This window comes from Marmota flaviventris, chromosome 4 (genome assembly GCF_047511675.1).
Source record: "Marmota flaviventris isolate mMarFla1 chromosome 4, mMarFla1.hap1, whole genome shotgun sequence".
Classification (NCBI taxonomy): domain Eukaryota; kingdom Metazoa; phylum Chordata; class Mammalia; order Rodentia; family Sciuridae; genus Marmota; species Marmota flaviventris.
Window position 1 is genome coordinate 67,892,577 of NC_092501.1, and position 27,651 is coordinate 67,920,227.

Below are 27,651 nucleotides of genomic sequence, written 5' to 3' on the forward strand. Positions count from 1 at the left end.
TATATATTCGGATAACATTAAAGTTTAAATTATTGAGTTAAAAGCATTATTGAAATAATTTTGCCAATTTTTATCTTTCAATGTGGATACCATAAAAATGAAAGTACCATATATATCAGTTATTTATGAGTTGTGTTGTATTTGTATTAGATGGTAATCTCTAACTTTTATGGGATCAAGAAAGGGAAATAAAAAGATAGTATGTTTATGAGGAAGAAATAATAGGGCTTAGAAATAAAATATGTAAATTAGAAACCTCTGTTTTAGAACTCTGATTCAAAAATATAAATTTTCTTTTTTATTGTGTCTAGTCATTTTAACCTATTACAAAAGCAATACCTACAATGATATAAATCTATGTTTTGAAAAGTTTCACTTATAATCAACCTATAGAGCTTAATTAAGGAAATTTGTAGGATATTTTTACAATTATAGTGTAGGGTTTTGTTATAGTTCAGAGGTGGAGCACATGCTTAGCATGCACAAGGTCCTAGGCTAAATCCCCAGCACCATACAATAAAAGCATAAAAATATAAAATTATGGTGTAATTAATCCTTATGAATTTCTAATATATCCTCATAGTCTTATTAGGGAAAGGAACAATTTTAGAGGTAATCCGAGACAATATATTTGTAGTTAAATGTAGCCTGAGTTTTATTAATTTAACAGAAATAGACATATATACTTTTTCATTTCTTTCTTTCTTTTCTTTTTTTGGTTCTGGTGATAGAAGCCAGGGGTGCTTAACCACTAAGTCCCCAAGTGCTCTTTATTTATTTTTTTTTTCAGACAGAGTCTAAGTTTTTGAGGTTGATCTTGAACTTGTGATCCTCTTACCTCAGGCTCCCTGAATCACTGGGATTATAAGAGTGTGCTACCACATTCATTATATTCCTCTTATGTCCTAAGAATACGAAATCATGTCAGAATTTGTCAAGATCTAAGAATATTTTTGAAAAATTATAAACAATCTGTACATATTTCTGAGGACCTAAAATATTACTTACTTTTTATCATTGATTCAGTCAGAATTTAGTTCCAAAGCTCACTAATAAATTTAAAATCTTTTTGAACAAGTTATTTCTCCGGAATGCAGCAAAATCATTGACAGTCCTTAAAAGGCCAATGAGAGTTACTTATATCTGCAATGCCAAATTTTGCTTCCTTACCATATAAAATTGATTGAATTCTAAATATTTATTTATAAATCAGCTGCTCAATAGCAGAAAACAAGCACAGAAAATCTGTAGCTTCCTTGCACCCACATATAACTAACAGTCTAAGTTTTATTGCTCTAAAATTATTAAGATTCTACCAACAACTGTGGTAATAGAACTTTAGATATTTGAGCTGATGGGGTAAATATAAAATAAAAAGTCCAAAATTTTAATGCTTTAACAAAACAGATTTTCTTTTTCTCTCATATGACTTAACAAGAGAGTACACATGTTTGACTAGTGTCCTTTATAGTTATTCAAAAAAGTTCAGAGACTTAAGCTCCTCCCCTTTTGTACTTCTCCCCTTCTTTATGGCTTCTTCATCCTAATGTAGATGGGGGCGGATTTCTCAGATAAAAGAAGTCTAATATTATTAATTCTTTCCCTTCCTGTCTTTACATTGGCAAGAACTTGATCATATGTCTGTAATAACCAACCTGGAAGTCTGGGAAATCTATTTTTACAGTGATCCCACTAGGAAAACAGAAATAGCTGGGTGAACAGTTAACCAGTGCTTATTACATATTATCAAATATGCATTTACCAAATATGCCTTGCATGCATTTTATTCAGAGCCCAAATGCTGATAAGGAAAAACATGTTTATTAGATATAGGGACAGATCTATAGAGACACATCCAACAGGACGGATAGTGATGTTAACCTGTATTAAAGGAAATAAAGAATGATTATCCCTATTCTCTGTCATCCCTTCAATATACTGCTTATGCTCTTCATTGCTTTGCCTGTCAATAACTACCATGTTATCACTCCTGAACCTCCTCCCACTAAGTAGTTGGAAGTACTTCCGCTCAAATACACTGGGATAGCTCCTCATTCCTGAGGCCACTAGTTCAGAACTTCTGAGTCCAGGTGAGAGGGCAGTTACAGGATATGATGGGATGTTCAGGAGGTTCAGGAGGTTCTGGTGAAGATATTTCTTGTTTAAATAATATCTTATGATTGTTATTTTTCCAGGATATTTCTTTTTCACTAGATTTTTTTTTCTGACTTTTCATGGTCTAATATTAAGAGAGACAGAGAGAAGGAAAGAAACAATTTCATAAGTTTTATATATGTACATCTAGAGATTTTTCATGTGTTTTTCTGCTAAAACTCAAAAGTAATTTGAAAAGGTTTCTACATAAATTTGTTCTTTTTATCCAGGACCAATAAGAAAAGAAAAAGTTACATAAAAACTGTGAAAATCAATTTTTCTAATGAAGTTACGTGATTTTTGTAAATAAAGAATCAGGACTGATCTGTTTAAGTAAAACTTAGGTATTTGGGTCCAGATAGTTATATAATGAGTTAGAGGTACAGAGGTCACACTGCCAATGTTAACTGTTGTGCATAGGTGATAAGCCAACAGATCCCTGGCTTATTATACCATCTTCAGACCTGATGTATTAGGCTAAAAAAATGGTTAGAAATGTTTTTAATTATTTGAAAACATTTTCCATAATAGTTTGCATTTCTTCTTCTCTTCATTGAAATATTCAGCAAATATGAATTTTCTTTCTAAATAGTAATATTCAGTAGAATTAAATGGTAGCTGAGCTCTTCAAAGGAATTGTGTGTACTCTGATTTGCAACACTTTCACTTCTCCCAATAATATTGTGGCTACTTCACATTTAAGTTAATTAAGTGATTGCTGTAACTATATGACTCTGACTCCCTGATAAGGCATCTATGTGCAACATAGATGGTAGAGAAGTTAGGCCTTATATAAAAAGTAGATGGCAACATAAAATTATTCTCTCTATAGATTGTGTTGAATTTTTAAGTAAAAATAAATGAGTTATTTTTCTTCTTTTTTTCAGGTCTCTGTGGTCAATCAGCTGGATATGCAAGTCATTGTTTCCAATGTGCCCCCTACTTTAGTGGAAAAAAAGATAGAAGATCTTACAGAGTAATGGATTTTGTTTACTTATATATTTATTTTCATATGACTGATTTTAATTTTATTAAGTCATTTTAATCATTATGATATTCAGATTAAAGCTATCTTTTAAAAGAGTTTCTTCATGATAAGTTAGATTACTATTTTCTCTATATAGCTTCATTGGAAATATGTAAAAATATTTTGATACTACCTTCAAGGATCAATAAAAGGTTTGAGAAGATTTTATTATTCTGAATGCTTTGATTGATACAGCAACAAAACTTCAAGACTGCAAATTGCTAATATTTTGGCAATTACATCCATAGTTTAATGTATGCTTCATTTGCAGTACTAGATTATATAAAAAATAAAATGTATAATGTTAGCAATCCAGCTAGTCCAGAAAATGTTAGTTTTAAAAATAGTATGTCTCAGTTTCTAGAGATTATTCTATAAAACCATATTAAAAATAATTTTGAACAATATGTCTTCTTAGTTATATAAAACATGTAGCATGTTCTTATTCTTTGTTAACATTGGACATTACATGCTCAAATATGTTGTTGACACAGTTATAGTTGCCATTATTTATTAGGCTGTTATTCTCTAATTTTATACTATCACACAGTATTAAAATATCTTCACTATTTCATTCTAAACTATCCTAACATATTTTGTAATTATCATATTTTGTATTTATTTGTGTGTTTGTGTGTGTGTTCTGTGCTTTCATATGGTACCCCTTTTAAACTCTAACCCTTTATTCTGTTTTATTTCTCTTCAAAGCATTATCTAATATTTTGGCAAATATGTCATTTTCCCAATAGAATATAATCTTTATGTAGGTAGGAAATTTCTTTTTATTGCTCTAACTGTAGTTATATAGTAGGAACTTGATACTTCTATTCAATGAGTGTCTTGTGCACAAAAAATCATGATGCCTTTTCTTTATATTTAATTAAACTGAAATAGAAAATCCAAAACAAAAGTACAGTTTTGTAGAGATTTGTAAGACATGATGACCTTATTGGATATGGTGGATGTGATCATATGAAGAAGAAAAAAAATTGTCAACTTCAGATAAATGTATGATTGCAAAAGGAGCTTGAACTTCATATGACTGGTTTGTAACACAGACTATAACAACTGATTGTTTCAGACCTAAGTTTCACCTTTGGTCAATAAGAACTAATAAAGCCTATAAGATTGTTGAGAACTAAATTATATACCTTTACAATGAATATTATGAATATACAAAGAATGTTAAACTTTTTACATAAAGAGGATTTTATATAAAGGACAGTTCAACTTTACATAGAATGATATCATGTTTTTGAACATTTTTAAAAAAGAACTTAACTCTATAATGAATAACAGTTTATGAATTCAAAAGTACATATGAGATTCTATTGTAAATGGGCAAGACAGTTAATACTTGTGGCTATACTTTCTTATCTTGAAAACTGGAATAAAGTCATCTATCTTTTGATAATTTTTTTTTTAATACTGGTGATGAAACCCAGGACTTTGCACACACTAAGCAAGCACTCTGCACTGAGGTACATCCACAGCTCTCTTTTAATAATCTTGAAAGTATTAAATATGTCTTTTCCAGTATGTTAAACAAAAAACACATTTTTTTCATTCCTTTTCTCATTGTGCTAAAATTTCACATAATAAATTTTATCATTTTAGCGATTTTTAAATTTATAACTTTTTATTGTTAAATTTTTATACATTGCTCTTAAACAGATTTCCAGAATGTTTTTATCTTGTGGAACTGAAATTCTATATACATTAAGTAACAAATCTCTTCCTCTCCCGTTATCCCACCATTTTACTTTCTAAATATATAAATTTGATGACTTTCAATATATCATGTAAATAGAATAATACAATCTCTCCTTTTGTAATTGGCTTATTTCACTTAATGTAATAGCATCAGTATTCATCCATGGTGTATTATGTCACCAGTTCTAGTCCTATTTTAAGGCTAAATTTTATTCTATTGTATGTGCCTACTATATTTTGTTTATCCATTCATCCCTTGAAAAACATTTGGGTTCCTTCTACTTCATGGGTATTGTGAATACTGCTTCTATGAACATAGGTATACAAATATCTTGTGTAGACCTTGATTTCATGTTTCTGTATATATGCCCACAGGTGAAATTTTTGGAATATATTGGAGTTCTACTTCATTAATATTTTTAAAGAACATAATACTGTTCTATAATATTTGTATCATTTTACACCAAAAGTACACAAAGCTTTGTACTACTTCACATTCCTATCAACGATTTCTCTTTTTCTCTTAATTTTGTTGATAGTAACCATCATAAAGGGTTCAAGGTCATACATTGTTGTGGTTTTCATTTGAATTTTTCTGGTGAGTAATAAAATTGAGCATATTTTTATATGCAATTAGCTGTTTGTATGTAATCTTTGAAGCAATGTCTGAGTTGTTTGACTATTTTCACAGGAGTTATTTGAATTTTTTTGTAGTTAAGCTGGGGAAGGAAATTCTTCATATATTCTGATATAAACTCCTCACCAGACATCGGATTTGCAGCTTTTTGTGTGGTTCCATAGGTTACCTTTTTTCTCTGTTGGTTGGGTCCTATAATAAACACAAGATTTTAAATTTGATGTCATCCCATTTGTCTGTTGTTGCTTTTGTGGACTATGGTATTGGTATCCCATCCAACAAATCATTACCAAATGTAATAGTATGTAACTATACTCGTATGTTCTTTACTGGGGTTTTATAGCTTTAGGTCTTACTTGTAGGTCTTTAATCTATTTAAAGTTAATTTTTATATGTGGTATATTCTTTTATATGTAGATACTCAGTTTTTCTATCACCGATTGTTGAAGGGATGGTCCTTTCCATTCCTGATTCCTCTTTGTAGATTTTTAAAAATATTTTTGTTTGTTGTTTTTTAGTTGTAGTTGGACACAATACATTTATTTATTTATTTATTTACTTACTTACTTACTTACTTATTTAATGTGGTGCTGAGGATCGAACCCAGTGTCCTACATGTGCTAGGTAGGCACTCTATCGCTGAGCCACAACCCTAGCCCCAGATTTTAGATTTTTCTCAAGAAGGAATATATTGAACACTTTTTTGAAAGTTACCTTAGTTGATGTAAACTGTAGAGATGAGAACTTTTATACTTGATTAAGCAGTGTGAATCCCTATATGTTCATCCTATCAGTACTAAAGAGTAATAAAATATAAACATAAACCATGTAGACCACAGAGTGCCAATTAGTTAATTAAATATAAAAATTTATTGTTCCAGTGACCAGACTAATTAACATGTTCATTCCCTGTGGACATTCATAGATGACAAGTCATTTCATCATCAAAGCCACTTTCTGTATTTCCCATGAGACATTCCTGTTATAAATGAAGTGGACATTTTGAATTCCATGAGATTATCACTTTTATTTTTTCCTTTAGGTAGACCCATATTTAAGGCCAAAACATAATCCAAAGTTTCCTTGGAAAGTCTAAAATTATGATGAATCAGGAAACTTGATGAAAGGAAAGCTTAATAACCTTATATCCACTTTGTGATGAAAAAGTTTTTGCAAACAAGACTACTATAGTTTGATAGCTAACAGCATAGCACCTGGAAACTAGAATGCTTAGAGTAAATCTTGGCTGCTATAATAATGATAATGATTAGTTCCACACTTCCCCAAATGGGCTTAAATTGTTTCAGTAAATTTTAAAATCATTTTTGTTATGTCATGCTTAAAGAACTGGTCAAATCCCATTGGTAATAAAACATCTTTTTTTTTTTTTTTTGGTTGTTGTTTTTGTACTGGGCTTGAACCCAGGAATACTTTACCACTGAGCTATATCCTCAGCCTTTTTTATCTCTTATTTTGAGACAGGGTTTCACTAAATTGCTGAGACTGAGATTGAATTTGCAATCCTCTTGCCTCAGCTTTTAAGTCACTGGGATTACAGGTGTACACCACAATGCCTGGTGAAACATCTATTTTTAATTATATTAATGCATTCAACAAATTTCAGTGTAAGTATGTTATCCTAGTCTTCCTACAGATAGCCTTACACATCTGCAGTGTCTCATGTTGATCTTAGAATTTATCTGTTTGGAACTTTGTGTTTTTCTTACTTAAACGTTTTTTGAGATTAAGGCATAGAGACAACAGCTGGGAGGATAAGAGTAGGGACAATTTAACATCAACAAATACTTAAAAATAAGCATACAGAGAAGAAACTAAAATGTATTTTTATTTCTTGACTTCTTCATTTCTTCTTCTTCTTCACTATAAACCCCAAATTAATAAAATTAATAATAATTAATAATGATTGGGGTTCTAAAACTTAAATCCCAAGATTATATAAAAAATATTTTGAAAATACTATACAAATTGGAACCAGTAATTTAGGTCTCAGAGTTGCTCCAGTGCTTCTCTTACTTTCTAAATACAATATGAAAATTCAATTTTAGTAGGACTTTATTGAAGCAGTTATTGATTTAATGTGCAAGAGCCTCATCTCCATGATATATTTATAGAGCACCTGAAATGTGTCTGTGTAATCAATTTATAGTTCCTGGAATTAAAGTTACAAAACATAGTTTGGAAATCTAGCCAAAACACATAAATTTCTAGCATAAGAATTCAGATGTCTTTTGACAAGCAAATCCATGAAACAGTAAATGATAAATTTCATTACTTACATTTTCTTAAATCAGTATAATAAAAACTTGGTCTTGAAGAGAAAGGTTAAATTCTGTTTGAGTTTGAATTAGTTATGCTTAATCTACACCCCACTAATGATTAGCTAAGAAATCATGGATAATAAATTAAACTCTTTAAGTGTGCTAATATCCATAACATAAACCTGGTGATTTACTCATTAAAAAGTTAGTTATGAGTTGTAAGCACTCAGATAAACCAGAAAACAATGATTACATGGAGTTTATTTTCTCTTGCAAGGAAACAGCGAATAAAATAGCATTATTAATAAGCTAATATATAATATGATGTTAGGTACTTCAATTCCAACAAACACAAGTAAATATAACTTGCAAATATAAAATTGTGGCAGGTAGGTTATACTAATTTAAGGAGGGTAGTTAAGGAAAGCCTCTTTGATAAGATTAAATCTGAACAGATAACTGAATAAACTAAGGTAGAAAGTCATATGACTATGCAATTAGATTCAAATAACCACAAAGAAAGAGGGAACTGCAGATATAAAAACTCAGAGTATGCTCAGCAAATAAAAATACAGATAAGAAAGTAGAAAATAAGTTATATAGAACCTCATAGGTCACTTGGAAGACTTCAAATTCAGCTTAATATGGAGAGTTCTTGTCTGTCCAACATGGTAACCACAGGAATTAAGAGTTTCTTTAGTTGTATAGCTTGTCTTATAAGCTGTGTTTTCTAAGTAAGTTACCAGCAACATGCAAATTTTCTCTAAGTTAAGTTAACACAAAGATAATTGAAAGAAATGATCAGTAGAGAATTATTACGAATGGTCTAACTCTTTCTGGTAATCAGTCATATTTTTATTGAAGGATTTTAAGCATAATATATTGGAATGCTTATATTTTATTTTTTATAACAACTCTACCATTATTTTTCCTTTGCTCTTTTTCTGTACTATTTTCTTTTTATTTATTTGCTTATTATGTTATTGGTTCTTTTTATTTATACATAACATTAGGGCTCACTCTGATATAATTATATAAGCATGAAATATTTGCTCTAATTCAGTTTCCAGTATTTCATCTTTCCCTCCCCTTTTTCTCCCCCCTGTTCCCTTCCTTCTATTCTATTGATCTATAAATGGCCTCATTTTTATCAAATAATGGAATATAGCCATTTTGATAGTACAATTTGTGAAAAAATAATATTTTCTGAAATAGTTATAAAATATGTTAAAGCCAATCATAAAAATAAAACACAATTTCTAATATATAATGAAATCTTGTATTTTAATATACAAGGTAAAATTCTCTATTTTTTTTTAAAGATGAATGCAATTTGATTTTAGCTAAACCCTTGGTAATTCTTCAGCACAAAGGTAATTGATTTTTTATTTTTCTGAAATATTTAGCTTTTAGTTTTATTTTGGTAGAGAAGGAAAAGTAATCTCTTCTTGCAAGAAGAAAGACTTTTAATTCATTATAAGAAACACTAATTATTTTTAGAAAAAAAGATAGCCCACTATCCAATTATATTTTAAATATGTTTTTATATAAATAATCATGCACATTGCAGTAGTAGTTTTTTAGGGTGGTACTGGGAATTAAATCTAGGCCTCACATATGCTAATCAAGTACTCTACCACTGAGCTATATCCCCAGCCCTGCAGTAGTATCTTTAATGCTTAAATCTTTGAGATGTAAAAAGTTGTACAGATTTAATGTCTATTTAGTATTCAGTATCATATGAAAGTATTCTTAATTATGCGTGATCCTTTAGTATTGAACTAACAGCATCAATGAAAGGAGGCTTCAATAAGGGTGTTCTGTACATTTCACTTCTAGTAGTTGTTTTTGAGAGTTAAAGTTTTTAATTTAACATAAATAAATTATTTATATTAAAGATTAGTCATCAGTTAAAAATGGTTGAAACTTATAATAATAATTAATAAATATTATATTTTATATACATTAAGACAAATTCTTTTTTATTTTGTGTCACTTGCGTTTTCCAAGTTTGTCCATATTTTCCTATAAGTGAAGTAACCAAAGCAAATGACTCATCAAATAGTTTTCTAAAGATTCCTTTGTATGTTTATTTAGTAAAGAGTCATGTAAGCTGTCCTATTTGTTTCAGTTAGTTTCTTATTTTGATGTCCAAAATAGTCATTGTCCATTAATTAACAAATTTTTGAGTATTTATAATTAAAACCATACCGGTTTATGTTGGGAGAAACAAAGTATAGAAGAATAATAAATCAATTTTCTCAACTAATATGTCCTATCTGAAGATATGATAATGGAAAAATTAAAATCATATTTGTGCTGTTTTCCCAAGCTTTTAAAGTAACATAAAAATGTAATAGATTAAAATAAAGGATGGGGCTTCACTGGCATACATAGATGGTATATTCTGTCAGCATTACTATTATTTCTACTCTATGTTTTTCATTTTTTATTCAAACTTTGGACACAGTAACAGGTAAAAAATAAAAATAAAAAAAAAAAATTCCTATAATTAAATCAAGAACCCTCTGTTTTTGCCCTTAATTCTAACAAAAATTAAAATCTTTGAACAATTGCTATTATTTTCAATAAAAGATAAGGAGAATTTTACTAGGTTGAATATATTTATATTATAGAATATAAATAATATTTTAATAGAAAATCCAATTAAAACATTATTTTTTTAGTTTTAAGTAAAATGAAGATATTCTTGCATTATCCACATTTGCCCTGTAAAAATAGTTATTAGCATAGAAAAATTAACAAATAGTAAAGAGAATATTTTAAGAAAACAGTAAGATTGAAGGTGAAGGCTAGATTGAGATAGATTGAGAAAAATAAATAACATAAATCACACTTAAAAGTGTAAATATGTTGACTTGGATATTTTCAATTTAACTGTGGATTTACAATTGATATTTTAAAAGAATTTAGAAATTATCTTACTAATTGACAAAATAAATTATACAGAAATATTTTTTCTGTGACTTGAGGGAAAGTGGTTATTAATATTCTATAAGAAAAATTCAATCATAACAATGAAAAAAGACCTATTCTAGCTCTCTATTGTACTTGTCTTTAATAAAAAATCTGGAAATTATGGAGAGAAGCAGAAAGATATAGAGTGGGTAAACTTAACTAACATTTATCTGTTTTATGGTCTTCATATATCACATCATTCAGTTCAGGTTAGTTTCCAGAACTTTGTCTCTCACCAAACAGAAAATAATTGGAAATCATAATATGAAAATAGGGCATTCTTATATATTGTTTTATTACAACATTTAAAATAACAGTTGTTTTATAGAGATTTCCAAAAAACACAGTGGGGCCTTTAATTCTTTTGAAACTATCTCTCTCTCTCTCTCTCTCTCTCTCTCTCTCTCATTTTCTCTTTCTCCATGTTTTAAAAGAAATGAGTAATACAGCATTATATTGTTTTTATAATCCATAAGTTTGTCCAATAGAACATCTCATTAGTTTACAATTCAATCAAGATACAGTGTAACATAAATAAATATATCTTTTACTAGGGTAGCCACTCCACTCAGCAAAAGTCAATCACATCACCCCCCTCCCTCTTTTTGAGGTGCTGGAAATTGAACCCAGGGCCTCACACCTGCTGAGAGAGTGGTCTACCACTGAGCTGTTCCTCAAGGTGCTTATCCTCTATTTTCTTAATCATGTCTATGATTCTTCTCCTAACTTTCTCCAATTTATTCGCAATTTACCTCAGACACTGCTGCTGTTTTTTAATGTGAGAAATAAATTCAACCACATGTTTATATAAGAAAATTTTATTTGTATTGTTAATTTGATAAATGTATATTAGTTGTTTTCATTTATGTCTCATGTATCTGAGGCTAAATTTAATTCTACTTAATATTCTACCTTATTCCAAAGAGAATTTAAGTAGCTTACAATGATTCAAGCAGTAAAACAAGATAAAATACATTGAAAATGAGTTCACAAAAATAAAGCAAACACAAAAGAAGGAAATTAAAGCAAGCAGGCCTAATCAAAGTGATCACAAACTTGCCTTTCACCTTATCTCGACAAAAGTGAAAGACACAAGCAAACACACACAAAGAAAAGAATAGAATCATTTGCAAAGGTAACAAAACAATACCATTTTTGGTAGAAAATCAGAATTATTTCTGAGTCTGATTTCAAATTAAGAGAAAATATTGTTATCATATGGGTTAGGGTAGAGAGGTGACCATAGAATGTAATGAACCAAATGCCAAGGACTATGGGTAGTAGTAATTGGGTTATAATTTGAGGAAAGTCCCTATAGGTTTATAATAATGTAGCAAAGAAGTTAGAAATACAGTAAAACCTGTATTGTGTATTCCTCCAGCACTCCCCAGTGACTTGATTCTTTCAGGAAGGCTTTTGAAAAATATTGACAGGTTCCTGGAGTGGAGATAGATAGTGCTACTAAAATATAAGCCATTTACTTCAGCAAAAGTCTAAGCATTAGAGTTTACAATCATGGAATCTTAAGAATTCCTATAGCTAACACAAATGTAACATAGCACTCTATTTGTTGGGTTATGTGTATTTAGTAGGTTTTTTCGAATTAACTCCTTCTACACACTCTTTAAGTTATGTGTGGGTAGTGTTCCCATTCTGCAGAGGTATGCCCTAAAACTGAGAGATTATTTAATTTCTAGAAACACGCAGATAGATAAGAGTGGAAGTTAATTTGAATGTGTATCTATAGACCAGCAGTAAACTGGTTTCTCTTTGCTGCATTACTTCTCAGGAGGTAAATCTGATTTAAAATTTAACCTATTTTTCTTTAGAGTGAGCTGACCATGCAAGGTCATAAATTCTCATAAAAATGATACTTTCACTTTATTTTTCATTAGTACTGATGGGTAATTTAGAATATGGATGTTATAATAATTTTAGGGTAAAAAATGAAAGTTAAATCAACCATAAGTAAATATCTGTCTCAGCTATGCAACTATTTCAATTAAGACCTTACACTTTAGTTTTGTATAATGCAATATATGGCTGAACCCAATTGAAGATGCATGTATATATGAAACTGATTAAGTTGATGCTGTAAATTTATTTCAGGGATAGGTACCTAAAATAACTTGGTTCAAGAACAAGAGAGACAGTTTTTATTCAAAACCTTAGTTTCTGATTTGAAATAAAGGAATTTTCATAGGAAAAAAGTTAACATGTTTTTCAAAGTTTATTCTAAAAAGCTGCTTAAATTTTTATATTTTATATGATTTAGAATATGGTAGCACACTTAATATGTTCCCATAACAAAGCTTATATTATCTATACTAACATAGTTCCTTAGAAGTTTTCAGTTTTAAAATGCTTCTAAATAGTACATAATTATATAAATATTCTGGGTATATTGTAGATATTTTAAATCATAGTGTAATGATGAAACTCTAAATTAAAATTTGATTTTCATTTAATAATTATTGCAATTATTCTAATTATTTTGCTAGTTTTTCACTTCTTAGGAGATCAAGTAAAGCCAGTTCTTTTGTTCTGAGGAAGTTTGCCATACTTGGACACTATTCTGTAATATATATTGACTATAGTATTTGTGTTTTAAATAGATAAGTTGCTATCAACAATGTAAATTCAGGGCAATTATTTTGGTGGTCAGCCACCTTTAATTTATTCTTTTATAATAAATATAATGGTTATATTGTCATTTATTTTGTTTCTACCTGAATCTACATAATACTTAAATAACCTAGAAGTAGTAGAATACACAGTCCACACTGCTGTGTTTTTCTCTGTACCTGCTGATGAAAAGGTAATATTGTTGAATTTTTACTATGTTGAGCAAATTTATTTATTTTAAAAGTATATATATATACCGTAGTCTCTTCCTGTATGTGCATAAAAGAAAAGCAGTAGAACTAAGAAAAAAAGTCCTGTGTACCCCGACGCTGGATAATTAATGGTATCAAACAACTGGCAAAGCTTACACAAAATTTTTGAAGTCAAGATAATTTTGCTATTGTTCATTGCTACATTCCTACCACTAGACCAGTACCTTATAAACAGTGGGTATCATATTTTATATATATTTATGATATATATATATATATATATATATATATATATATATATATATATATCATAAATAATGAATAATGCTAAATGACATTGTTCCTGATTTTAACTTTTTTATTTCTAGGGATTTTCCACACCCAACTGTTTTTCACATATCCAAATTTTTTTTTTGGTATTAGGGATTGAACCCATGGGTGCTTAACCACTGAGGTATATACAAAGTCCTTTTTTTTTTTTTTTTTTTTTTTTTTTAATTTTGAGACAGAGTCTCACCAAGTTGTCAAGTCTAGCCTTGAACCTGCAGTGCTCCTGCCTCAGCCTCCCAAGTCTCTGGGATTACAGGCATGCACAACTGTGCCTGGCTTTTCCAAACATATTTTTAAGAGTGATATTTCCAACGTGCTCTTTCTTTCACACAGAATTCATTTCATTAAATGTATTCTACCCATTGTGCAATGGAAGACTTCATTTTCAAAAATTCTTACGAATAATAAATGCTCTTTTCTTCCATTTCAAAGCTCCCATTCCCCAGAATATTTTATTACACACAATTTTCCAACTTATCTTGTTCAGGCTTTGAATATCTCATGTTTTTGGTGCACTACTATTTTCTAATATCAGCAGGTCATTTTTATTGAATTTTTACAGATTTTTTGTTGTTTTTAGAGCAACTTTTGGTTCATAGTAAAATTAAGAGGAAAATACAGAGATTCCCCCTATGTCTCATGCCCCACACATGCATACCCTTCTTCATTATCAACATCTTCCCATCACAGCAGTGCATTTGTGACACTTGAACCTGTATAACGCATAATCATTCAAGAGTCATAGTTTAAATTTGGTTCTTTCTTGGTACTCTGTTATCTGGCTTTATACAATGTATAATGACATATGCCACATTAAAATATCACACAGTATTTTCACTGCCTTAAAAATTCTCTGGGCTCCATCTATTCATCCTTCTCCCACACAATCCCTAGAAAGTACTCAACTTTTTAATTTATTCTTAGTTTTGTCTTTTGTAAGATGCACATAATTTTCTCTTTGTATTTAGTCGGTCCAATCAGTAGCAGATCAAAACTAAAATCAAAATATTCTTTACTGGATAAGTATAGACTTTTTTCTTGTTTACTCCCTAAACAATGTAGCAAAATAAATATTTCCATGAAATTTACCTTATATTATATATTATAAACAATCTAGATATATTTCCAAGTATATAGGAGGGTATTAATAAGCTGTGTGGAAAGAGTAGGTCATTTTCTACAGCAGTACAGAACATTCAGAGGTTTTGAAGTTCACGGGCATCCTGGAACCAATCCCTCATGGATACTGAGAGAAAATTATAGTTGGAAATATGCAGTATGGAGCCTTTTCAAGTTTGCTTCTTTCACTTAGTAATAGTTTAGATTGCTCCACATTTTTAGTGATAGATTACTCATTCATTTTAGCACTGAATAATATTCCAATGACTGGATGCTCCACAGTTTGTCATTCACCTACTGAACGATTATTTGTTGCTTCCAAGTTTGGGCAGTTTTGATGCAAGGCAAATCAAATAAATAATTCTCTATCAAATTATGTAGTAATCATCGCATCTTTAAGCATAAGGCAAAATTTGTGATCATTAGAATTACAAAGACAGATTGAACTAGAGACCAGGACAAACATACACATATTACTGCCATGAAACAATTGAAAAATAATTTATGCTTTGGTATTGCTATATTTTAAATGCATAATGTTAGTTCCAATGTACAATAAGTTCAGACTCACTTTAACAAAATGACATGTATTGGAAGATTGTTGGTAGTTCAATTCACTAAGAGAATTGAAAGAAGTGGAAAATGTTTCATAACAAGGGCAACTCTAAAGGCTAGGGAAGCAAGAACTCTAAGCATAGTTTATAGGCAATGTCCATGTGGTGAAGACATATCTTACATGGACAAATTTCAATTATAGAAAACTCTTCTCTTTGATTCTAGAACCAAGTTTGAAAGAATGAGTGACATGGTTTGGGTCACATGTAGTCTGTTTTGACCTGGAGCTAGGGGACTACAAGATTCCTGATTTATGTCTTGCTAGGTGTGACTGTTGGAGACAAGGTTAATTTCTCAAATCAAAATCAGGCTGTTTTCAGGTAAAGAACATAAATGCCAGTCAGACAAGAAATAATGTCTTCTTTTTGGCTTTAATGAACATTATATGCAATTCCTATGTCATAGACAGCACAGTCTTAAGCATATTTTTTTGTGTGTGTGATAGAAGTAACTGATTTAAGCAGCCTGTTACTCTATCTTCCCATGAGTCACAGTACACAGGTTGGCATTTCATTAACAGGGAGCAAAAATCTTCAGTTGGTTAGGGCTTGTTTGTTACTGCTATTTTTAGTGGAAGCTAAAGAAATGGTTTAGACATTACTTATTATTTCACAGTTTGCTTGAACAGTTTTTAATTATAATTAAGTAGTGTTGACCAGATTTCACACAAATTAACTGAAAGAAATGTGACAAATACAATCAGAGATTTGGGGACTTCTTGGCTGGCTCACACTGCATTTTAGTCTGCTCAGACTGCCATGACAGTGTTACAGACTAGGTCTCTTTAACAGCAGAGATTTATTTTCTCACAGTTCTAGAGATGTGTGGAAGTCCAAGATCAAGGTGCCAATAAGGTGAATGTCTGGTGAGGGCTCTCCCTTTTGATTGAAGACAGATGCTTCTCACTGTACTCCTTTGGAGGGAGAAGGGAGCTTCCTAGTGTCTCTTCTTCTAAAGAAATTAGATCAAGGCTCTACCCTTAGGACCTCATTTAACCTTATTGTTTCTCTGGAGAGTTCATATCCAAATACAGCCACAGTGGGAGATTAGGACCTTGACATGTAAAGTTTAGACAGATGCAAACATGAAGTCCAGAACATATTGGAACAGGTAAGGGAATAATAAATATTATTTTGCTTTACACTGAGTTTGCCAAAAATCCATTGTATCTCACATGTCTTAGTTGTTGATACACAGACTTATATAGGAAGAATAAAGAGAAAATTAGAATAATAATTTCTATAATTGCACTATATGTCAAATAAAGACAAATTTGGATTTAAGCAAGAAGAGATGGTATTCAAAAGGATTATTGTAGGAAATGTGAAATAATGTGCTAGTGGAAGGAGGACTGTTGTAATGGTGAATTCTCTGACCAAGAGGTCTGCAAATATCTCCAAGTTTAGAGAGAAAGGGATTTTCTTTTACAGGGAGGAGTAAATGAGGCTAGAAAGAATTGGGTGTGGGGAAAGTAAAATGACCATACAGTAAAGTAGATACTAGAGAATGTTTTACCAGACATCAGCCTATTTTATTAGGGAACTAAAGAAGAGGTTGTATGAGGTGTTGGTGTAATGGGGGATCGGGGTAAGCAGGGGTTGGGGGTCAGCCTAAAGGGATCAAGGAAAGAGAAAATTTAACCCATTAAGTCTACTGAGTCACCAAGTTTTTTAAAAGTTTGGCTAATCAAAAATTGATTTGATTTTATCAATCATTAGTGATAAAACAATTCACCTAATCACTCATAAAATACAGAATAGAAATGTATTTGGCTTCCTTATAGATAAACCACGGACCACTCTGAGTCTTATATAAGTCATGGTAGGAAGGCTGAATTCTTCACAGTCATTGATTTCTCTGAACAAAGAAGGGTAGGAGGACTCCTAATTATCACTGTTTTCAAGGAATACAAGGCACAGGTAAAATTTACTAGTTAGCTCTAAGAGGAAATTTTGCCTGAATCCAAGTTTGATATTTTACAGGAAATGTAATTAATAAACATGCTATTTTTAAAATTAATTTTTTTATTTTATATATGACAACAGAATGGATTACAATTCTTATTACATACATAGAGCACAAGAGATTTTTTATATCTCTGGTTGTATACAAAGTATATTCACACAAATTTATGTCTTCATACAAGTACTATGGATAATAATGTCCATCACATTCCATCATCATTTCTAACCCCATGATCCCTCCCTTCCCCTCCCACCCCTCTGCCCTATCTAGAGTTCGTCTATTTGTCCCATGCTCCCTCTCCCTACCCCAATGTGAATCAGTCTCCTTATATCAGAGAAAACATTCAGCATTTGTTTTTTGGGGATTGGCTAACTTCATTTAACATTATCTTTTTCTAACTCCATCGGTTTACCTGAAAATGCCAGGATTAATTATATATTCTTTGCTTTGTGTCCAGGTATTCTTTTAGAGATACCAAAATTATGTGTTTTTGAGTCAGATAATAAATTACTCAGTGATTATAAAATTATAAAATATAGGCCCCATCCCCAGTCCCAACCCCCCAAAATAGCCTAGGTTCCTTTGAATTAAGCTTTATAAAACTAAGGGATACTTCCAAAAATAATTATCATGCAAAATCAATGATAAGGGAAAGAAAAGATATAGAAGAACTTTCTATGTATTTTGGAAATTGTCCCTTTTCAGATATTTGGATTGCAAATATTTTCTCTCACTGTGGTGGTGACCTTCTTGTTTTGCTGATTTTACTTTTGTGCTACATAAATTTTATAGCTTGCAGTACTCCCATTTAGATATTTTTGTTTCTGTTGCCTGTGCCTTTGTTATCATACTAAAGAAAGCTTCCCCAAAACCAAGGTCAAGACATTTACTTCTATGTGTTTTTCTAGATTTTGTGGTTTCAGACCTTATATTAAATTATTTAAATTCATATTTAGTTACTTTTTGTATAGGGCAACATCCCCTGACCCCTGCCAAAATGGCCATAGGACTTGACTAGACATTTCTCAAAAGAATACATGCAAATGGACAACAGGTATGTGAAAGTGCTCAACATGTTTAATTATCATGAAAATACAAACCAAAACCACAATAAGATATCACCTTACAACTATTAGGATGGATGTTACCAAAAGAGACAAAAGAAACGTTTTGGAGAAAAATGGACCAATTACACACTGAAATATCAGGCCATGTAAGCACAATGGAAAACAGAATGGAGGTTCCCCCAAATTAGAAAATATAATTACCATATGATCTAACACCTCACTTCTAGGTATATATCTAAAAAAACTGAAATCAGAATGTTGAAAAAATATCTACATGCCCTCGTTCATTGCAGTGTTATTTACAATAACTTCATTATAGGATCAACAAATGCATCCACAGAAAGATGAGTGGGTAAAATAATGTGATATATACATAAAATATATTGAATGAATTTATAAATGAATAAATAAAATCTTTCCACTTAACTCTTACCTGAGTTTTCCTGTAATTTTGTTATATAACTGTATACCCAACTTAATTGTTTTACATTATTTTTTATTTCTGAACATATAGACTTACATATGGATATTTTTTCCTAAAGAAATTGAAGGAGAGGAGATGGAGAATTAAAGTTTTTTTTTAAAATTATGACTATATTGTTTTTATTATGTGTACTCTAAGTAATTCAAACTGAATAATAAGAAAAATCACAAAAATGTTTAAGTCATACCACCTGAACCTAAGCATTATTAACATTGTGTAAACATCTTCATAGACATCTGTTTTGATTTGTTTCTGAAGATATAAATATTATAGATTAGATAGAGACCATTTCACATTATCTCTCTTTAAATATGTTTACACATATTTATATATGCATATCCACATAGATATGTATGTATATATGAAATAAATGCATGCATACATAATAAAATTATATATATGCAATATATGTAATGAAGATAGATGTAGAAAATGCTTAATAAATAAATATCAATAATAGGTTTAAGATAGGATTTTACAAAATGTGCTTTTATAAAAAAGTATTAAGTTGGACCTGTGGCACACACCTGTAATCCCAGCAGCTGGGGAGGCTGAGTCAGTAGGATCACAAATTCAAGGCCAGCCTCAACAATAGCAAGGCACTTAGCAACTCAGTGAGACCCTGTGTCTAAATAAAATACAAAATAGGGCTGGGGATGTGGCTCTTTGGTTGAGTGCCTCCGAGTTCAATCCCAGGTACAAAAAAAAAAAAAGTATTAAATTCAGGTTTCCATAAGAAAAAACTTTAGGAAGAATTTGAATTAGGATACATTCTTTTTATCATAAGATATATTTCATCTCAAAAGTTCCAAGAAAATAATGTTCAGGAAGAAGGCATTATTGCATGTTTTAAATGTTATCATTTATTTTATACTTCATTGACTTATAATTCTCTGAAATCTTAAAGGAATTAGCACAGCAATTTTTCATTCTACAACTAATTTTTTCTTAATGTGATTCTGCAGTATTGCACTGAAACACAGTTGAAAATACAGACTTAACAGAAGTGTTTCTTCATTGTAGCACAGCATACAGTTAATCCATACATACATGAGGAATTTCCTCCAACAATATCAAATAATGCCAAAAGGATCTGCAGAAGATATAAATTGTTAAACTAAAGGAATGGGACAGCTAGCCCACATTCTACAATTTTTTTTAAATAGTGTACTCACATTTGTTTGATTTTGATTTGTGATTCAGTTGTACCAGTAATATGCTTTACTAATAGTTTTACAAATTAATTAAATATTTTTAATTAGATTCAAGGAAGAAACCTGTTAATGCAAATACTAGAACCAAATTTCTAGCTACAATCATAATATCAATAATTATAATTTGTAAAACCCTTTCTATCTGGAAAAAAATGTGTAAAGATTTGTGTAAAATCACTAAATGCACACAAAACTTCATATAAGGAATGATGTTTTCATTTTGTATTTAAGGAAACTGAGACTTTAAGAGCTTACAATTATTTTTCTAAGATGATGTCATTGATGTGTAAAAGGTGAAAACTGAATCCAAGCTTTGTGCTCTTCAATGCTATGTTACTACTGTTTGCATCTTGATTCTTCTCAAGAATCTCATCAGAAACAATTCTGTAAGATGAAGAAACCATGAGTGTGGGATGGTGAGAGAAAAGGAGAATGAACAACCTTCAACTGAACTCATCTATAAAATTTGAAAACAAATGGACAGAGCATTTCACTACCATTGGCAGCGTCCCCTGGCATACAATTGCATAGCCATTTCCTCCAAAGTTTAATATCCTGATTGTTCTTGTAATAAGGACAAACCAAGCACATGCTAAACTCTTAAGGCAATTTATTTTTAACAGAGCAGAAAGTAGGTCAATTTGATATCTTAAGCAAAAGTTATTTCCAGATGTGTTAGAGTATTTTAGAATATATTATCTACCCAAGAAAATATTTCACAGTTGGACTCCACAAGAAACATTGAATGTATAGGCAATGTAAACATATTTGTCACATACAGTTAAACACTGAACATTGAAATGTTCATAAATAATTAGTGTTCATTCCAGTATTAATCTACAAGAAATTGCCATATGTAGAAAAATAGAAAACAAATATTTATATGGTAGTAAATTGTATTTTCAATTAAAATCAAGTTACACAATTGGAAGAATTGCAATTTTCAGAAAATTACCCATTAGTTAATATTATATCTGCTTTTTCTATTATTATTCTGATATGACATGGTATATTTCTTAGCTGATTGTGTTCACCTAAATAGCTTCTGATATTTGCATGAAATATTTTTATCTTAACCTTGTAAACTTACCATGCAAAATATGTCAACATTTTCTCATTGCTATAATGCCCTCAGGAACTTTTTTTAAAAAATCAGGTATTCTAATCCTATACCTTAGCATGTAGCTCTTCCAGGTATTTCAGACATAGGTGGGAGGTGTAATTTATGACACTGACTCAAAGATCCCCTTGGCTCCTTTAAAGCATAGACAGCTTTATTTGTACAACATATCAGCCTTTCCCATGAGCCACATAAAAGCTTAAATGGTATCATAAATTAAAAAATCTAGACTTAAATAGAACATGGTTGATGACCTTTTTCTACCTTATTTGACTTCCAGCATCACTGGGAGTTAAATGCTGAAATAAAAAATGTCTTTTATTTTGTTGTTATTCTTTCCTTCAAAGGTTCATGTTCAGTAAACATTAGCAAAAACCAGGCTGCCATCATTTTTTTATTTCCTAAATGTCATTTCAAGTTGAGGGTGATTTTTTTCCCCCTAGTAAACCCATCGTAATGTCATGTTTTTACTTTGTTTGATTTATAGGATTTTGGATCGCTATGTTCAGGATCAAATTCCTGGTGCCAAGGTGGTGGTAGAATCCATTGGTGCTCGCCGGCACGGGGATGCCTTTTCTTTAGAAGATTACAGCAAATGTGACCTGACTGTCTATGCAATTGATCCCCAAACCAACAGAGCCATTGACAGAAATGAACTTTTTAAGTAAGTATATTTTATTATCATTTTTCATCATCATTCTGGTTATGATAGCATTCCTGGGTAATTGTAATTTAATTATAAGTACTTAAAGTTTAAAACACACCAAAATGTTGTTGCAAGTGAAGTGCAAGTAATAAATCACAGAGAAAATCTAGGTTCCTCACCACTAAGTTTTCAAGTCCTAGTATGAGCTACAGTGACTTCAGAATATATGGGTAACAAAGGATCTGTTATATGCAAGAAATAACTCTTTGAGGTCACTTTAGGACTGGGTACATAAACTCAATGGTAGAGTGCTTGCCTAGAGTGTTTGAGGCAATGGGGTTGATCCTCAGAATACAGAAAAGAAGAAAAAAAAAAGAAGAAAGAAAAAGAAAAGAGAGAGAGACAGACAGACAGACAGCGCACATTCCCTTCATGTTAGGGCCTCACTCTTGCTCTAAGACCGTGCCTGTTTGAGAGGAAAATACAGATTCCTAAAGCAGCAGTTTCCCTGCAACAATTTCAGTAGACTTGACTGTTAAGAAGAAATCTAGCTTTCTAAGAAGTCTGTTGAGTCAACAATTCAAAAATCATGTCTATAGTACATATTTTTTCCCCCTTGATTTGGGGGTGGAGAACAGAGGAAAAAAATCACACCCATTTAAGACTGTACCTATGTGTATTTCATCCCGGTGTAACCTTAGAGTGAACTTGAAAATTTGAGTTAAATATCCTTAAAAAATGGAGGTCAGAATCTAATAAAATGCTGCTGCGTATTCTCCATTAGATGTTATTCTAGCAGTTGAATCTTAAAAAAACAAAAAAAAAACTATCTTTTTCTGCTTTACTCTAGTGACACCTAGTGTCTAACAGATTCTTGGACTATAATTCAATGTAAACATTTTTAATTTAAAATATATGTTGAATATGAGATCATATGCATATATTCAAAATATTTATTTGTGTATTTACGCAAACTTACACAAAATTTATTCCCAAAGTCATGGTTTCAGAATTTAAATTTGTCTATACATACCAACCAGCTTAGAAACATATTCATGTTCAAATTTACATGTATCATGTATGTCTACATACATTTGTTTATTTAGAAAGTACCTACTTATTCATTTTTACTAAAATCCATAAACTCTCAATTTAGTTTAGTTTTAAGTCTGTTCATCAACAACAATTCTTTGCTTCTATTTTAGCAAGAACATAATGATTTATAATTTTAACAAGCCATTGTTATTAAGTTTGTTATTTAACAATTTATTTTAAGAGATTTTAATGCAAGTCAGTACACTTATCACTGTGTGGAAATATAGATGACTGAAGTGGTAACTCCCTCAGGCTATATAATCACTCTCCAAATGAAGTAACATTTAGACCTACAAACCCAATTTTGTGCATTTTATTATTTTAAAAATTTATGTAGGGCTAAATTACAGAAAGTCTTTCTGTTGTAAATATTAGAATTTTTCTTCTTTTAAAAAATATTCATCCTTTTTCTGTATTTTCTATGTAAACTTCTTTTATCTTAAAATTTGATAATAGATTGAGTTTAAAATGATTTTCCTAAGTGTAAAAATGTCTATTTTTTGGGACATATGCCTGGTTTTAAAAAGAAAAATAATAGTAATTATAATTTGAATTATACTGTCAAACATATTAGGGATACAATATTTGGAAAAAACAGTAGAGAATACTGATGAATTTTAAAAACATAGTTTATGCTGAGAAGAGGGTAAGTTGCCATGAATTATTAAAATTTAGCCTTACCAGTTTTTATCTTGAACCACTATCTGAGAAATACTGGTCTTATTTAACATTTTAATTGTTCCTTGAAATACTTTACAATAAAATTTTACACACACACATGTATTCCAAGGCTCATAATGTACACGTTTCATCATTAATAATAATTAATAATAAAAGTTATTGAAAATTTAGTTTTTAACACTGGAAAAGTATACCAGAATATTAAATTGTTATCTAATCTCCAGGGCAGTGGATATAGGGTTATTCCACTTTCTCCTGAATTCTATTGTCTATTCTTCAGAGTAGTATCCAAGTTCCTTTCTGGTATTTCCAATATCTAGGTTATCTGTGTCTGGTTCTCTTTTCTTTCTTACTTGACTAGTGTGCTTCTTTTCTTTTATAGTCTATTTGTGTTTTATTTGGTTGACTACCAGATATGTAAAACAGTAAGAACTAATGGGGAGTTTATGTCAGTACATGCACACATCCCCTTTTCTGTTGAGTAAATCTCTTCAGGAGTTATGTTTTGGAACAGTCATTACTTTCAGTGTGTTACAAAGTTCACATTTTCTCCTGGCGGAATGTGATTGCCACAATCTTAGAATAGGGAATAGTGCTGGGGTGTTCTCATACTCCTTCCTCAACCCTTCCCTGCTAATGATCCCTGCAGTCCTCTGCCATGGAGAGGATCCTCCCCTTCCTCTTTTCTCTCTAGCAGTATTATGCTGCTCTTCCATGTGGCTTGGTTCTAATCTTAATCCAAGGATGGGTGTGGGATGGGGGTTCCTTTGATGATCATCTATAAAAACCAGATAGGTTTCAGAAAAGACATCCTCATTGCCTTATGTTGCAGTATGAAAATTTAAGTTAAGAAAATATATACTTTCAAAACCAAAATTGAATTAGCTGGGCCATTGTTTCTTATATTGGAAAACTAATCTGGCAAATTCTTATGTAGCTGTGTTCAGACATTGGGGTGGTGTTTTTCAGATTTTGCCCTCTCCATCTTATGACAGCCACACCTTGCATTGGATACTTTTTTTTGCCAAGTGTGAATCCTTTGTATTTCCCCAACCAGCATGAAACCTCTACTTTGTACTGTTTCAGAGGATACTAGGCCCAGGGGACTACTGTTCCTCTTTTAGGTATAGTCAATTTTGGTTTATGCAAAAATAAAATGTACACCTTCACCTGAACTCTAGGGAAGGGGATAATTTACTCATGTGAGATAATTTCTGGGAAATGGCCTAGTGTTTCTGCCCATGCCACAGCTTTAACTGATTCTTTCTTTCCTGTTCTTGCACCTTGAATGAAATTTTTCTCTTGTCTCTTATCTTGTTCCTAATCTCTCTTGTGTGCATCCATGGAAAAGAGTTTCAGAGGGAGTAAAAATGCCTCTTTATTTGTGGGTTTCTGTTGCTTTAATCTTACAATGAGTATACACATACTAGTTTATCAAAATATTAGCTTATTTTTTCTCATTTGCTTTTATGGCTTTATAAAATACATCTCATTTGCCTGATAAAATTCCAAAGAGCAATAAAACAAAATTCACCATGTTGTAAGAAAAAAAAATGTTTTGACTCAAAAATATTTAACTAGTCAAACTGCTCTAAATGTACAAAAAGTAGATCAGTAGTCTAGATAAGGGTTCAAAGGGGAACACCTGTATGAATAAGAAATCTTCTTACATGGTTTGAACAAGAGTCCAATAAATTGAGATCTGTCAAATCAATTCCATTTGAAAGGGGCAGATTATCCCTGCAAGTAATGATCATCTTCTGGTTCTGATCTTTCCCAGTTTAAAAAATATATTTCTTGTGATTCAATTCTTAATCTATACTTCATTGAGAATATATTTCTTTATCTGATAAAAAATCAAACAAAATGATTAAAACTTTACTAAATTGTTCTACATGTAAAAATCATCTAGGAAAATTGTTGTAAAAGGCTTATTTTTCATCTATAAATACCAGATATGTTTTTAAAAGGCATCTTAATTATATTAAATTGCAGTATGAAAATTTAAGTTAAGAAAGTATGTAGCTTTAAAACCAAAATTGAATTATCTGGGCCATTAGGTTTCTTAAATTGGAAGACTAATAAACTAGCTATCAGAATTCATCTGATACCAAGCATCTTGTTTTCATATATGAAAGTTCTGAACGAGGTTTTAAATAAATTTAAAATTTGCATGGCATGCTGAAAATTAGAACAAATAGTTTCAAAAAGGCATAAATACACTGTAAAAGTGCAAAAGCATGACATTTGGCTATTTTAAAATTTAAATTTAAAGAGAAAATTATGTGTGTTCTGGGGAATTGTGGATGTTTTCCTATAATGTTCAGTATGTTGCTTAAATCAAGTTAAACGTACCTATCTTCTTAAACATATCATTTCCTTATAGTGAAAATATTCAGAATCCTTTCTTCAAGCTTTTTGAAATATGAAGTCCATAATATTTATGGTCATCCTACTATGCAAGAGATAATTAGAATATTTTACTTGTGCCTGATGCCAGGGGGCACTCCTATAATCCCAGCCTCTTGGGAGGCTGAGGGAGGAGGATCAAGAGTTCACAGCCAGTCTGAGCAAAAGCAAGATGCTAAGCAACTCAGTGAGACTCTGTCTCTAAATATAACACAAAATAGTGATAGGGGTATGGCTCAGTGGTCAACCTTTCCTCATTTTCTCACCTTTCTGCTCTCCCTAGCCTTTGGTAACTACCATTTTATATTTTGATGATAAAATTTAGAGCCATTTAAAGCTTTTTTTTCCACAAGTCTTTATGTTTTCCATGGTTTTCAACTTAAGGATGGTATTTTTGTATTAGTAAACAAAATTTTAAAATATTTTTACTCTTTTATGCTTTATAATCAAAATGTTATAACAACATTTTTAATTAAAAATGATTTTTTAGTATACCTAGATCTTAGCAGTGAGTACAGTTACTTTGCATCACAGAGCCATGTGTAATTTTCCTTTTCTTGAAATATTTCATTTTCTCCAATTTTTAATATTAAAACATTGGACTTTAAATAAAAAATCCTAAAGAATTAAGAATAACTTAAACATCTTGTGGTTCTGTAGTATTAAGAATATAAGTGTACTGATTTTAACATTTATAAAAGACTATAAAGAAGTTACACAGGAATTTTGAAAAATATATACTGCCTACTAATCATAGTATAAAATATATAACCAAATAATAAGATTAAGTGATAATTATTCCTTGATTCTCCTTGACAGTGTAATACCTATAGTTAGCATAGTGTTATTTAGAGGAAAGATTTTCAAGAATAATTGGATTAACTTTGCCACTATTTCTTGTCTTCCTGACTACAATAATTTCTACCTGTATCATTGATTTAATCTTTTTTTCCCAGGCAGAAAAAATATTTGTTCATGTTCTTCCTATAAAACATTGTTTCACTTTGAGGTTTGAGAATGTTGGCATTTAAGATGATGTGGTAGAAAATATTTATTGTGAATCTCAAGATGTAGGTTGGAGTCTCAGACTTATTTCCATAATGGTGTCAGAATCTGGGCTGTAGTCCATCAGTATTGTGTGTCTTCAAGATTATCCTGAAGACGCAAGAGAAAATGAATGAATATAATTTTAAACAGTGCTATCTACTTTGGAATATTATATTATACTCCATCTGAATACCTTAATGATGTCAATTATTTCGATGTTGGAGGTTTAGTGA

General features: G+C 30.7%; 1 protein-coding gene across 16 annotated transcripts in view; it reads left to right on the forward strand.

Annotated features, from left to right (window-relative positions):
- Pcdh15 (protocadherin related 15) overlaps positions 1–27,651 on the forward strand; it is a 746,672-nt gene that overhangs the window by 694,941 nt on the left and 24,080 nt on the right. For all 16 annotated transcript variants that reach the window (XM_071610757.1, XM_071610756.1, XM_071610753.1 and 13 more), the window contains 2 exons: positions 3,042–3,130; positions 22,028–22,204. In XM_071610757.1, coding sequence (XP_071466858.1) covers positions 3,042–3,130; positions 22,028–22,204 — 266 coding nt within the window. The remainder of the gene's footprint in view (positions 1–3,041; positions 3,131–22,027; positions 22,205–27,651) is intronic.